This window comes from Triticum urartu, chromosome 7A, assembly GCF_056163025.1.
Source record: "Triticum urartu cultivar PI428250 chromosome 7A, HENAU_Tu73, whole genome shotgun sequence".
NCBI lineage: Eukaryota > Viridiplantae > Streptophyta > Magnoliopsida > Poales > Poaceae > Triticum > Triticum urartu.
The window spans coordinates 481,278,087-481,292,954 of NC_141879.1; the positions used below are offsets into that span (position 1 = coordinate 481,278,087).

The window sequence follows — 14,868 nt, forward strand, 5'->3', positions numbered from 1 at the left end:
AAGAGGACCAGGGCCTCTATAAATAGGACAAGCCACCACAGTAGAGGCAGGTAGAACTAATATCAAACCCACACACCACAAGTTCATACGCACAAGAACGCCTCAACCTCAGGAGGATGTTCTTCCCTTGTACTGTTCATCATCAGCCCAAGAGGCAATCCACCACCACCACACTGGAGTAGGGTATTGCACCACAACGGTGGCCTGAACCAGTATAAACCTCGTGTCTTTTTGTGTTGCAAGTTCGTCGAGTTCGTACGCAAGATCTTAGCAAGCTAGAGCGTAGATCGGTAGGAGGGAAAGACTTCGCGCACACCCAAGTGTTCAAACCTTAAAGGTTTGCCGGAACCCCACATTCGACTTCCTCATGTCCGTATTTTATTTTATCGACACCTCTACCTCTAAACATGTGGACATATTTATCATTATCGACTTCCTCTTGAGGACAAGCGAGGTCTAAGCTTGGCGGAGTTGATACGTCCATTTTGCATCATGGTTTTATATCGATATTTATTGCATTATGGGCTGTTATTACACATTATGTCACAATACTTATGCCTATTCTCTCTTATTTTACAGGGTTTACATAAGGAGGGAAAATGCTGGCAGCTGGAATTCTGGGTTGGAAAAGGAGCAAATATTAGAGACCTATTCTGCACAACTCCAAAAGTCCTGAAACTCCATGAAAGTTATTTTTGGAAATAATAAAAAATACTGAGCGGAATAAATACGTCAGGGGGGCCACCACCTGCCCACGAGGGTGGGGGGCGCGCCCCCTGCCTCGTGGGCCCCCTGTTGGCTCTCCGGTGGCCATCTTCTGCTATATGAAGTCTTTCGTCGAGAAAAAAAATCATAAGCAACCTTTCGGGATGAGACTCCGCCGCCACGAGGCGGAACCTTGGCAGAACCAATCTAGGGCTCTGGCAGAGCTGTTCTGCCGGGGGCACTTCCCTCTGGGAGGGGGAAATCATCGCCATCGTCATCACCAACGCTCCTCTCATTGGGAGAGGGCAATGTCCATCAACATCTTCACCAGCACCATCTCCTCTCAAAACCCTAGTTCATCTCTTGTATCCAATTCTTGTCTCCAAGTCCGGGATTGGTACTAGTAGGTTGCTAGTAGTGTTGATTACTCCTTGTAGTTGATGCTAGTTGGTTTATTTGGTGGAAGATCATATGTTCAGATCCTTTATGCATATTAATACCCCTCTGATTATGAACATGAATATGCTTTGTGAGTAGTTACGTTTGTTCCTGAGGACATGGGAGAAGTCTTGCTATTAGTAGTCATGTGAATTTGGTATTCGTTCGATATTTTGATGAGATGTATGTTGTCTATCCTCTAGTGGTGTTATGTGAACGTCGAATACATAACACTTCACCATTATTTGGGCCTAGAGGAGGGCATTGGGAAGTAATAAGTAGATGATAGGTTGCTAGAGTGACAGAAGCTTAAACCCTAGTTTATGCGTTGCTTCATAAGGGGCTGATTTGGATCCATATGTCTCATGCTATGGTTAGGTTTACCTTAATACTTTTGTTGTAGTTGCGGATGCTTGCAATAGAGGTTAATCACAAGTGGGATGCTTGTTCAAGTAAGAACATTACCCAAGCACCGATCCACCCACATATCAAATTATCAAAGTACCGAACGCGAATCATATGAACGTGATGAAAACTAGCTTGACGATAATTCCCATGTGTCCTCGGGAGCGCTTTTCTCTATATAAGAGTTTGTCCAGGCTTGTCCTTTGCTATAAAAAGGATTGGGCCACCTTGCTGCACTTTATTTACTTTTGTTACTTGTTGCTCGTTACAAATTATCCTATCACAAAACTATCTGTTACCTACTATTTCAGTGCTTGCAGAGAATACCTTGCTGAAAACCGCTTATCATTTCCTTCTGCTCCTTGTTGGGTTCGACACTCTTACTTATCGAAAGGACTACCATAGATCCCCTATACTTGTGGGTCATCAACAAGGTGCAGGTCGACTGCAACCTTCTCCTTCGGAGCTGCGCCGCAAGTACAACGTGCGTTCCATCCCTATCCGCAAGGACGACGAGGTGTAGGTCGACTACAACCTTCTCCTTCGGAGCTGCGTCGCAAGTACAACGTGCGCTCCATCCTTATCCGCAAGGACGACGAGGCGCATGTCGACTGGAATCTTCTCCTTCGGAGCTGCGCCACGAGTACATTGTGCGCTCCATCCTTATCCGCAAGGACGATGAGGTGCAGGTCGACTGGAGTCTCCACCTCAGAGCTGCATCTCATGATTATTCCATGTGGAGAACAAATTCCTCTCGAAGGCAAATGCAAGCATATTCAGAGATAAATCAAGTTCAGATAAATCCTAAAGTTCAAGACCATAGATCATAGTACTCGGGCATCCAACCCGAAGGATTTCAACGATTACAAAATCACTCGGCATTCCGAGGCAAATTTAAGGCAGGGCATAAGAGTTTCTTCACTCCGCAGGAGGAGGGCTGGCAGGCTCGACGAATTTGTCCAGGTCGATTCCGTCAGCAATCCGAGTGGTGGCAGCAATGAAGGTCTCCATGAAGGACTGGAAGTCGTGCCTCTTGGTGTTAGCAACCTTGATCGTTGTCAGCTTCTCTTCCCGCACTTCCCGGCAGTGGACACGAACCAGAGATAGAGCCACATCAGCGCCGCACCGGGCAGAGGACTTCTTCCATTCCTGAATTCGACTGGGAACTTCATTGAGCCGGGCCATTACAGACTCAAGGTCTTTCTGGAGCATTGCCATGGGCCAGAGAGTTGTGTCAATCCGCGACATTGCGACTTTCAATCGGGCGAGATAATCAACAACACCAGCGATGCAAGATTCCAGTCGGAGCACGTTCATGGCAGCTTCATCCTTCACTGGAGAGTTGATGGGGTCCAAGCTTGGTTCAATTCGACCAGTCTCTTCCTCGAAGTCCTGTCAAAACTCCGCATGCACAATTCAAGGGTCAGTTAGTGGTTATATGTTGAGTCGACAGGAACAAACCAGTCGGATCAAAGAAAGTACCTTCAAGCATGAGGAAGAACTTCTTAGCAAGGCTTCCCAGATAACTCTCCAGATCGTTCCTCTTACGAGCAATGCTTTCCATCTTCTCGTTCAAATTGTCCTTGTCCTTCTTCAGGCGAGTTGCTTCCTTATTGGCTTCATCCAGAGCAGCTTTTAGCTTGGCGTTTTCTTCCTCCAATTTTCCGACTGAAGCCAACTTCTGTTCAGCTAGAGCGGTTTTCTCATCAGTTTTTTTCTGTGCGGCCGCCAGATCTTGATCCTTTTTTGCCAGAGCTTGGTTTAGTTTCTCTAAAAGAAATAATGCTTGATTCAGAAAAAGCAGAATGAAATCCGGTCCAGGGATAAATCAGTCGACAAGTCTTTCTTACCAGCAGCGTCATCCTTAGCTTTCTGCAGATCTTCCTTGGCCAGCTCTAGATCGAGGTTGAGTTGAATCTGTTGCTTCTCCAGGTTAGCAAAACGAGCTCCAAGATCACAAGATTTCTGCAACCAAAGAACAAGTCAGGCGACAGGTGAAAAGATTGGTTATTTCGGAGAGAAAAAAGGTTAAACTCATTAAATTCTAAGACTACTGCCGAATCAAACATCCAACAGTAGTCTCGGGGACTACACCCAGTGGGTGCACTTGGCGTGCCCCCACTGGTTCAGTTTCCACTCGACACGATCTGTCTAAGTTGAGTGTAAAGAAACGAAAAGAAGGTTGCTCTCAGACCATGGTTGACTGCCCGCACTCGACCACGGTATCGGGGACTACACCCAGTGGGTGCACTTGGCATGCCCCCACTGGTTCAGGTTCCACTCGTCATGGTCCGTCCAGGCCGAGTGAAGAAATTCCAATGCTCAGACCATAGTCGACTGCCCGCAACCAATTATGGTCTCGGGGACTACACCTTGTGGGTGCACTCAGCGTGTCCCCACTAGTAAAAAGATTCAATCGACAACAACATAGTCAGCTCAAAGTGCGAGTTTGTTCAGTGACAAATCTAAACACCCAGTGGGTGTATAGATGCAAGGCGCAGACAGATGCAAAGATTCTTTGAAAGAAAGTTTTCAGGTACCATATCCTAACAGAACAAGCCAGAAGAGTCAGTCGACGGTCTGCTAAACTGGACGTTGCTCTGGAGAGCGGACTGGCATCATAAGCAGCTTGGCTAGCTTCCTGCACCATCTTCATCTTCTCCATCATAATGCCCGCCTGGCATATAGCCTCTTTTGCAGCACCCACCTGGTCCTCTGGGACGTGATGTGCAGCAAAAATGGATGGTGGGTCGGCGGGAGTCTGTGCGGCTGAGGCTGAAGGCTGAGCACTCGATAGCGCTATGGCGAAGGAGACAGAAGTACGATTGCCATCACCTGCATCCTGAGTTACTGGTTCCGCCACCGGCGTCGATTGAGGCTGTCACACCCTGATTTTCATGCCACAAAACTTAAGCTAATAAATCATGATAAAATGTGGTTGGACAAAAACTTTTGAGTGTTTTGTCTTCACTTTGATTGAATGTTTGACTAATGTTTGCAAGTGCTCTAAAAATCAAAAAATCCTCCAACTCCTATACTTCATCTCCTTGCTCCAAACTCTTGAACCAATGATCATGCCATGTGTATAGGACATAAAAATAATTTCTTGAAAAAAAAATTTGGCCAAAAAGTATTTTCTAAAATTAGTTTTCCAAAAACCCTTGAATTGAGATTTGCACTGCAAGTACCTGATTTGAGGTGTGAAAAATCTTTCAAATGGTATATTTGAAACCTATTAGATATAGGATTCCCAGAAACCACAAAAATATAATTTTAAAAGTTATTTTCCTATTTTATTTAAAAGCTTTTTCTTAAGGCCAGAAATGGTCTTTAATAGGGAAAGATTATTTTACTGTTTCAAAAATATTTGGCAAAAATCAGGGAAACTTAGGGGGCATATATTTCCCATATAAAAGAGTTTCAACACATGGTCATGTTCAAAATATTGGTCAAATCCCTCAAGAACCCTTTCTGGATATTTCAAGCTTTTGAAATATTTACAAAGGAAATATTTCCCAAAAATTCCAAGAAAATTATATCATGTCACATATGACATGTTTGATGATATTGCCAAGCCTCATGTTATGGAGAATAGTATAACCCCACGAAATCCCCTCAAAACCATTTCTGCCCATTTCAAGGATTTAAAATATTTCTACAGGAAATATTTTCATAAAAATCCAGGAAAATTCTAGCAAGTCACATATGCATAATGTGATGATCTTGCAAAGTTTCATATCAATCAAAACAAGTTTGGTTCACAAAAGTGCCCCAAAACCCTTTTTGTCCAGAACCAAATTTGAACAACTCTACATTACCAAGTGTGTCCTTTTGATCTGAATTTTTGTGGACATGTTAAAATCCTCAAATTATGACACTACACCATGTGGTGCATCAAGGAGAATAGATTTGCATGACTAAATCTTGGTAAAGCCATTTCTGCCGATTTCTAGGGTTTACCAAAGTTACATTGGCTACTTTGCCGAAATGAGCTCAAACTTGGTGGAACACCCTACTTCTATGTGCCATTTCATCCTGTTAATTCTCATGGCAAGTGGAATTAATTTACTTGCCCAAACCATCAACAAACACCTTCTGCCATTTTTCCAAAATCATCATTTTGACCTCTTCCACTAATCTCCTTGAGACCAACTTTTTACCATAGCTCCTCCTAGTCCTCTCCTACCTCCAGTAACTCTTCCCTGGCCTCAGCTCAATGATTGAAGGGAGAAACATCCCCTTTTAGCCTTCTGGACAACAGCATTCTTCTCCTTTCTCACCTCCCTCCTCACTCCAGTGGCCACCTAGGCCATCCAATGCCCCTCCCCCATTCTTTACTCCCTCCTAGAGCTACCAGACATTAGTGGCCGCGCCCACAAGGCATATAAAATGCCATGGCATGCCATTTGCACGCTCTAGAGCGCGCTACAGTGTGCTCTAGCACTGTAGCCGCCCCCTTCCAACCGCCTCCGGCCACCTCGGGCCTCCCCCTCGTGTCCCCCGAGGTCGCCTCGACGTCCAGTACACGCAAGGATGTCGGGCCCCTCCTCCCTTGCCCTCTTTCTCCCTCCGCAGAGCTCGCCGAGCGCTCCCTAGGCCGCGCCCACGGTGCACCGCAGCCCCGACCATATAAGGCTACCCCGATCACTACTCTAGCCTCTCCCCGCTCTCCCTCTCTCCCTTACACCTCCCTGACAGCCTCCCTCTCCCTCTCGCGCCCTCTTCCCACCTCCATGACCGGAGTACTGCCGTCGTGCCCTCGGGCGTAGCCGAGCCATCGTTTCTTTCCCGCTCCTACTGACCCATCCCGAGGACTCCCACGACCCCAAGAAGCCTCTCCCGCACACTAGGACCTCATCCCCATGCCTGCCTCGCTGTGCCCATCCTCGCCGTCATCGGTCTCCGCCATGGCCGACGCTCCGCCCAAGTCTGGCACTCCCCGCGTCTAGCGCAACCACCTCTAGGCGCGGCGTGGAACGGGGCATCCGCCCAGACCACCGGCCTGGCCCCGAGCGCAGCGGAGCGGCCGAGATCGTCGCCGGCGCGCTCGCCGTCTGTCCCCTGCCTCTGCCCATCGGGAGGAAGGAGGAGGCGGGAGAGAGAGAGAGTTGGTGCGGGACCCGCAGGTCAGCGACGTCGGCAGAGGGCCCCGCCCGTTTAAGTGGAGACAGCTTCCGCCTTTGCCGTCTCCCTCGTGCGAAGGCGTATACCAGCAAACCCGCCTTCGACGCGGCCCCCTGCGCGCGTGCAGCCGAGCCGCTGGGCCGGCCCAGTAGCGCCCTACTGCGAAGCCTCGCCCAGTGCGCACTGCTACCGCCCAGATCCGGCCCATGTAGGTAAATCCTTTGTCTTTTTCTTTTTCAGTAAACTTCAAAAATCCATAAAGAATTCAAAGGATATCCAAATTGGATGATTCAAATTTCTAGTAACTCCATAAATCATTCCCTATCACATGGTGCTACTTGAACATTTTTACAGAAATATTTCTTTCACAAATAATTAGCAAATCCTAATTTTCCATTTCTTTGATAAACTTTAGAAAATCACAGAGAGCCCATTTTTGATCCAAATTCCATGATTCAAAATCCTAGATGTCTATAAGTTCAAAATTTAGTGTTTGAACATTTTTACTAATACTTTCCGTATCACCTCAAATAATGGTCTATTTCTTCATATATAGCCAACTTTGCAAATTCATAGGAAATCCATTTGAACTCCAAATCCAGTGAAACCAATTCCTAGATGCTTCTAAAATCATCTTTTGTTAAATGGGTGCCTTTTCTCATTTTTCAAAAATATGTTTTTGTACACTTCTTGCAATTCCATAAACCCCTTGATTCCATCATATCGAAATGTTTAGAAATATCTGCTGACCCAATTCCAATGAAACCACTCTGGTTATTTTTCATATAACCAGAGATGTCCTAGAAAAGCCAAATTAATATTTTAGAGCACTTTCATTTCCTGCCTTGTTGTGTTGCTTATTATGGTTGCTTTCGACGATAGTTGACGAAGTAGACGAAATGCTTGGAGTTGGACCAGAGATATTTGAAGACCTCGAAGACCTTGTTAAAACAGGCAAGCAGCCCTTTGACCATGATGAACCATTTTACATCATGATTGCATTTTCGTTGCTTCACTGAGTGCATGATATACCTTGAATGGCAACCTTGCTAGGCTTGCCTCCGTTGCATACTCCATTGATACTTGCATTGTTCATGACTCTATCCTTGCTTAGAGTTGTGTTGGTGGGTTGTAGAAATATGCTATAGTAGATGGCTACGCAAAGTGGGTCAGGGTTATGCATGGAAAGAAACAAGTGTGGTTTGACATACTTGCAAACAACCCAGTGGGTGCCACTAATGCCCTTGGGAGATGATGATGAACTAGGTCACTACTTGGTGGAGAAGTAGTGTACCGAGGCTTGATGAAAGTGTTGTTTACAGAGACGGATTAGATTTAAGATTTGTCGACCGTCCCAACCAAACATGCGCGACCACTCTACCCTTATATGGGAAAGGGCATTATTGATTACCTAGGCCGATACTAGCTTGGAGCCCGCATTACTAGTGACGGGAGAGTTGTTGGTGCGCTCTCTCGGGACGGGGTCGTGCCAGGTAGGGCGGCCATGACTGTTTTTACAGGGCACCAGATACACCATTGTGTCCCCTCTCGGATGTTACGATCTCGAGTCAGTCTCGTATGATGTACATCGTGAGCATACGGAACAACGAGTGGACTCCTTGTTAGTGTCGTCTAAGGAAATATAGTGATCGGGTGCTTAGCCCGGGTACTTGAGGTATCGTGGGTCGTGGATGACACGGAAGTTCCCCGGATCTTGTGGCTAAAGTGTGCAACCTCTGCAGAGTGTAAAACTATTCGAATAGCCGTGTCCACGGTCAAGGACAGTTGGGTGGTGCTGCTTAGACTACGTCCATATGTTTCTGACAAACAACACGGTTTGGTAAATCTGTTGACGTGATTCGTGAGGAAGTCACGATGAGCTTGAGTATGAGTTGTTCACAACTCTATCCCGATGTTGGTGTCTGTAACCTCCCGATACTTGCTGCAGACGCATTCATATCCTTGATAAATGTTGATCATACTTGCATGAGAAAAACTAGCTTTCCGCAAAAATGCCAATTTAGCAGTAGTGCCTTGCATAATTATTCTGTTATCACCCTTGGGTTGCTTGCGAGTACATTCAAAGTACTCATTGGCTTGCCACTGGTTATTTTATTGGCCAGGCATGAAAGACAAGACATATTGAAGAATTATTTGGTGACGATCGTGCGAGCTAGGCCGCTTTCCCAGTCAGAATGCCTGTAGGGTTAAGGCAGATGGCATGGGTCCAAGTTGTTATTGAAGATTTCCGCTGCGATGATACACTCAAGACTTGACCATAATGGTCCTACTTGTGTAAAACGGTATGTATGGATGTAAGACTCTTGTTATTCAGCTTCTGTGTGTTCAGTGAGCATTGATCTCTGAGATCACTGTACACGTGCATTCGGTGATCTCGACTTATGAGTCGGGGTCCCCACAGAGGCGTCTTGCCAGCGGACGTCTTCCTGTTTCTCCTCACCAAGGGCCTCTGTGGCTCGTCCTCGTCGTCGTCGGGGAGGTCAATGACGTTGAGAGGAGCTGTAAAAGATCAGTCGTCAAAAGATCATCTTTGATTGGTTATATCGCAGTTCAAACGACAAAGCAAAGACAAGATCGCAAAGATTATACCTGGGCGGGAGGTGACCGCATCTTCCATGTTCTCATCCTCATTTTTGTAAGCAGAGGTCCCAGAGGTAGCGGCACTGCTAGTTTCAAGGTTCGATTGGTCAAACCAAGGAAAAACAAACAACACAGAATTTCGGGTAAAACTAAAGACAAGACACTTACGCAGAGGCGACAGGATGTCGATTTTGATTCTGGGCAGCGCCTTTCGGGTCTTCTGCGGTACAACCTTGGATTGTTTCGGGGCCTTTTCAGTCAGCGATGGGGAAGATGTCCGAGGACGCTTCGACGACTGCCCAGTCAGAACGGTTACCTTGTCGCGGGCGCTTGCGGGATCGTGAGTGAGCTTGGATCGCCTTTCCCTGCGGGGAGGTGAGTCGACCTCCTCTTCATCACTCGGATCGTCGCTCTCCTCGTCACCTTCACTGTCAGAATGCCACTCGCCGCTTTCACCTCTGCTCGCCACTCCCTCTGGGTCCTGCTCCTGCTCCCTGTTGGGCATCGAGTACATCTCAGTCAGGGCCTAGAGGACAACAGCAAGACAAAGTCAGTCGATTGACTATAAATCGTTGCATGATAAATCAAGATAACACTCGGCAAGTCAGAGTTGGACCATGTCTGCTTCGTAAGATTGGTCGAGCGGAGGAATTCTCCTGGCTCCCCCAGGGTTATCTTTGTTGCCAGTGATGCTCCTCAGCCACCCCACCAACGTAGCTTCGTCGACTTCCTCTGGATGGATCCGAGTGGTGTCATCAGTGCCCGAATACATCCACATCGGATGATCATGAGCTTGAAGCGGTTGAATGCGTCGCCTGAGGAAGACCTCCAGCAGATCCATACCAGTTACCCCATCACGGACAAGTTGGACTACCCGATTGACCAGCGCCTTCACTTGTGCCTTCTCCTCCGGGATCACCTTCAAGGCGGAGGGCTTCCCCACTCGGGCCATGGGAAAAGGTGGAAGTCCAGTCAACTGACCTGGAGTCGGCTGGTCTTTGCAGTAGAACCAGGTCGACTGCCACCCTCGGACCGACTCGGGAAGGATCATGGCTGGGAAGGAACTTTTACCCCTCATCTGAATCCCAAGACCCCCACACATCTGGATTACTTTAGTCTTCTCGTCACTCGGATTGGCTTTTTTGACCGACTGGGAGCGACACATGAAAATGTGCTTGAAGAGGCCCCAGTGGGGTCGGCAACCCAAGAAATTTTCGCACAGAGACACGAAAGCGGCAAGATACACGATGGTGTTTGGGGTAAAATGGTGGAGTTGCGCCCCAAAGAAGTTCAAGAAGCCTCGAAAGAAAGGATGGGGAGGCAAGGAGAACCCGTGGTCAATGTGAGTAGCGAGGAGAACGCACTCACCCTCCTATGGCTGCGGCTCGGTCACGTTCCCCAGGAGTCGCCCCGATCCGTGGGGGATCAGTCCCCCTCGACCAAGTCGTCGATGTCGTCCTGACGGATCACCGAGCGAATCCAGTCGCGCTGTATCCAGCGCGGTGGCAGGCCGGACCTCGAGGAAGATCCGCCCCGGCTGGATTTCTTCCCCTTCGCCTTCGCCCAGTACCACCGTCTTCTCCTTCCCCATCGCGGCGAGCAGATCTCGAATGGGGCGGTAGCGCTGGCGCAGGAGCGGATGCAGCGGAGAAAACTGAGAGGAAAGGAGAAGAATGAAGACGCACTGTTCAAAAACCCTGACCCAGCGCCTTATATGGAGTCGCTTCCGAGTGACTGACCTGTAGACCCGGGCGATCTTATCAAATCCCGCAACAGTCACGCGCGTGATACGTGGCGAAAAAGGTGGCGCAGAAATCAAGGCATCCCTGCCTTATCTATCCCGATTACTGCGGCCTCCTCCGCCCCGCGCGCTTCGCAAAATTTGAATACCGCAAGATCCGCGGGCAGCAGAACAGCTTATCAGATGGAAGACCTTCTCCGTATTAGCGCTTGAAGTTCTTTCAGCTAAAGTTCACTCGACAAAAACCAAGAATGGACCAAGGCAACTGAAAAAGAAGTTGTCGCCACCATGATTGATTCATCGGTCCGGAAAAAACACGCCTGAAGCGCGAAAAGCAGGTCGACAGTGTTTTCAACTCCTTTCCCACTCAAACCCTGATCCATTCGGGGGCTAATGATGAGGCTATGTACCTAGGGTAGGGTCATAGGCCTATCCAAGATACCCTCCCCAAGGACATCACCCTAAAACCAGAAGCATTCGAAGAAGAGTCATCATCCACTCGACCATGAAGCGTTCCACTCGAAAGACTTGAAGTCACTCGACCATAGAGACTCTCACTCGACCGCCAGAAGATCTAAAGCCACTCCGTACTGCAATGGACGGACATTACGTCTTGGCTTTAATGGTCAATATGTCTCTTTATTACTAGCGTTACCAGTAACGTCCCCCTCTTGATGTACCTTAAATCCCTTGTAACATGGGCTGGCTGGGGTCCTGGCGCAGTCTATATAAGCCACCCCCTCCACATACACAAGGGTTCGCACCCCCTCTAACTCACACGCATATAATTTAGTCGATTGCCTCTGGGCACCGAGACGTAGGGCTGTTACTTCCTTCGACAAGGTCCTAAACTCGTAAAACTCTTGCGTACAACTTCTCCATAGCTGGGATCTTGCCTCTACATACCTTTCCCCTATTCTACTGTCAGATGTAGAACCACGACACCGACCAAGGGTTGAACTTGGGGGTGACGGGCTCTACGGCGCATACGTCTCGGAGTGTGTGTTTGCTCCTCTTCTTCATCATGTGAATCATGTTCACTGTTTTGACCTCTGGTGGGAACTTTTTCTATCCCCTAGTGTTTTGCTGGCGAGGCTCATCCTCGACTTCACTTGCTATCTCCCTCCCCTTGTGTTCGGCGTTTAGCTTACCAGCCTGCTTGAAAACCCAGCATTCTCTATTGGTGTGATTCGCAGGTTTGTCAGATGTGCCATGAATCTGACATAATCTGTCTAGAATCTTGTTTAGGCTAGACGGTCCATCTCTGCTGCTTTTAAATGGCTTCTTCCATTGACCGGGTCGAGAGCCCCTGAATCCGGCGTTTACCGCCGTGTTGTCTGGCTGTCTTCATTGTTTCGACGCTTACTTTTATTGTGTCATGGTTTTCTATTACCGTCCCTGACTTCGGATGTGCCTGGTGAGGAAGTCCTGGATTAGGGGGTCCGCGGACAGCCGGACTATATTGTTTGGCCGGACAGTTGGACTATGAAGATACAAGATTGAAGACTTCGTCTCCTGTCCGGATGGGACTCTCCTTGGCATGGAAGGCAAGCTTGGCAATACGGATCTATAGATCTCCTCCCTTGTAACCAACTCTGTGTAACCCTAACCCCCTCCGGTGTCTATATAAACCGGAGGGTTTAGTCTGTAGGACAACAACAATCATAATCATAGGCTAGCTTCTAGGGTTTAGCCTCTACGATCTCATGGTAGATCAACTCTTGTAATACTCATATCATCAAGATCAATCAAGCAGGAAGTAGGGTATTACCTCCATTGAGAGGGCCCGAACCTGGGTAAACATTGTGTCCCCCGCCTCCTGTTACCATCCGCCTTAGACGCACAGTTTGGGACCCCCTACCCGAGATCTGCCGGTTTTGACACCGACATTGGTGCTTTCATTGAGAGTTCCACTGTGTCGTCACCATAAGGCTTGATGGCTCGTTCGATCATCGACAACGATGTGAACCAGGGTAAGGTTTTTCTCCCCAGACAGATCTTCGTATTCGCGGCTTCGTACTGCGGGCCAACTCGCTTGGCCATCTAGAGCAGATCGAAAGCTACGCCCCTGGCCGTCAGGTCAGGTTTGGAAGCTTAAACTATACTACCGACATCCGCGGAGACTTGATCTTTGACGGATTCGAGCCCATGTCAGGTGCGTCGCACAGTCACGACGAGCACGACTTAGGTCTGCCGTCGGACGGTGTTCGGGAGATCACACCTATGGCTACTCCGGCCCTAGATCTGGAGCCAATTGCACCGTCCGAGGACGGGTGGATGGACCCCGCCTCGGAGGCCACACACTCAGTGGCGATAGAACCGAATACTGACTTCACCTCCTATGAGACCTGTGTCGCCGGATCCTTGGTTTTGTCCCCGGCCACAGGCTCTGAACCGCCTGCGTCCATGCCTATCGAATCTGATTGGGCACCGATCATGGAGTTTACCTCCGCGGATATCTTTCAGCACTCGCCCTTTGGCGATGTGCTAAATTCATTAAGGTCTCTATCCTTGTCAGGAGGCCCTTGGCCGAACTATGTCCGGCTCGAGCGGGAAGCGGATGACGAAGAAATTTGTTTCCCACCCACCACCCACTTAGTAGCCATTGTCGATTACTTAACCAACATGCTCGATTTCAACCTGAATACATCGATGGTATGGACGACGATGCAGGAGAGGAATAGGAACCACCGCCCACAGGGCGCTGGACAGCCACCTCAGCACATGATATATATATGGTGGATACACCCACAGAAAACAATGACGAGGAATGGAAGGATGCAGTGAAGGATATTTCCCTCAAGAAGCAACCAAAGCGACGGCGTAGGCGCCGCTCCAAATCCCGCCTCAGCAAAAACAGCGATAACAGCGCAAGAAAAATAATACCCCAGTCGACTCCGAACAAAACGACGACCACATGGATCCAGCGATGGAGCAGGATGAACCAGCGGACAGCGAACATAGTACAGAGCCGCTGTCCGATCACGGTAACGCCGAGGATAAAACTAATCAACCTGTCTCCGGAGAGGAGAACAGTCCGGACGACGATGCACACATCATCCTGGAAAGGTACTTGGAGCAAGAGAACCTCCAAAAAAGGCTTATTGCCACCGCGAGGAGTCTGAAGAAACAGAAGCAAAGGCTTAGGGCCGCGCAAACTACACTCATCAGTAGATGGAATAAAGTACTTGACACTGAAGAAAAGTACGGTGGCAGTCGCCACACAAAGAGCTATCCAAAGCGCAAGCTACTGCCTGAATTCAATGACGAGGCTCAAGAGCCCATACAGCCGAAAAATAAAACGGCCAATCAGCCGGATCGACCACCCTGCGGCTGTGACAGGGCGGCTAACGATGCCGCACATAAGTCAGCACACGATTTACGTGAGGACTTACACCAAAAAGCCGGTATGACCAGGTCCATCTACGGATCTAGGAAGCGCGCTCCGGCACAGAATCATGGCCGGCCAAATGGCCATACTGACCGAATAACAGCTCGGAATGAAAACGAACACTACAACCATCAGAATGCCATGACACATCCAAATACAGGGGTACTGCGCACCCCCTATGCTTCACTGATGAGGTGTTGGATCATGAATTTCCAAAAGGATTCAAACCCATGAACATAGAGGCATACGACGGAACGACAGACCCTGGGGTCTGGATTGAGGGCTTTATCCATCATATCCACATGGCTCGAGGAGATGACCTCCATGCCATCAAATACTTGCCCCTCAAGTTAAAAGGACCAGCTTGGCATTGGTTGAAGAGCCTCCCCGAAAACTCAATTGGAAGTTGGGAAGAGCTTGTGGATGCTTTCAGGGCCAATTTTCAGGGGACCTATGTCCGACC

At 48.5% G+C, this 14,868-nt stretch overlaps 2 protein-coding genes and 1 long non-coding RNA gene across 3 annotated transcripts in view; 1 reads left to right on the forward strand and 2 right to left on the reverse strand.

Annotated features, from left to right (window-relative positions):
• Positions 1-2,655, forward strand: part of LOC147960052 (uncharacterized) — a 34,839-nt gene extending 32,184 nt beyond the window's left edge. The window contains exon 3 of the mRNA XM_087533110.1: positions 2,452-2,655. Within this exon, the coding sequence (XP_087389236.1) occupies positions 2,452-2,655 (204 nt within the window). The remainder of the gene's footprint in view (positions 1-2,451) is intronic.
• Positions 2,376-6,457, reverse strand: LOC147960053 (uncharacterized). Its single transcript, XM_087533111.1, has 5 exons — positions 6,419-6,457; positions 4,144-4,426; positions 3,399-3,521; positions 3,031-3,318; positions 2,376-2,940 (listed from the first exon to the last, which is right to left on the reverse strand). The coding sequence occupies exons 1-5, from the start codon at positions 6,455-6,457 to the stop codon at positions 2,912-2,914; spliced, it is 762 nt and encodes a 253-aa protein (XP_087389237.1). The 3' UTR covers positions 2,376-2,911.
• A 2,424-nt stretch (positions 6,458-8,881) lies between these two features.
• On the reverse strand, positions 8,882-10,291 carry LOC147960054 (uncharacterized). The gene is made up of 3 exons (XR_015612072.1): positions 9,442-10,291; positions 9,283-9,356; positions 8,882-9,192 (listed from the first exon to the last, which is right to left on the reverse strand). It is a non-coding gene; the product is annotated as an uncharacterized LOC147960054 (long non-coding RNA).
• Positions 10,292-14,868: the final 4,577 nt, after the last annotated feature.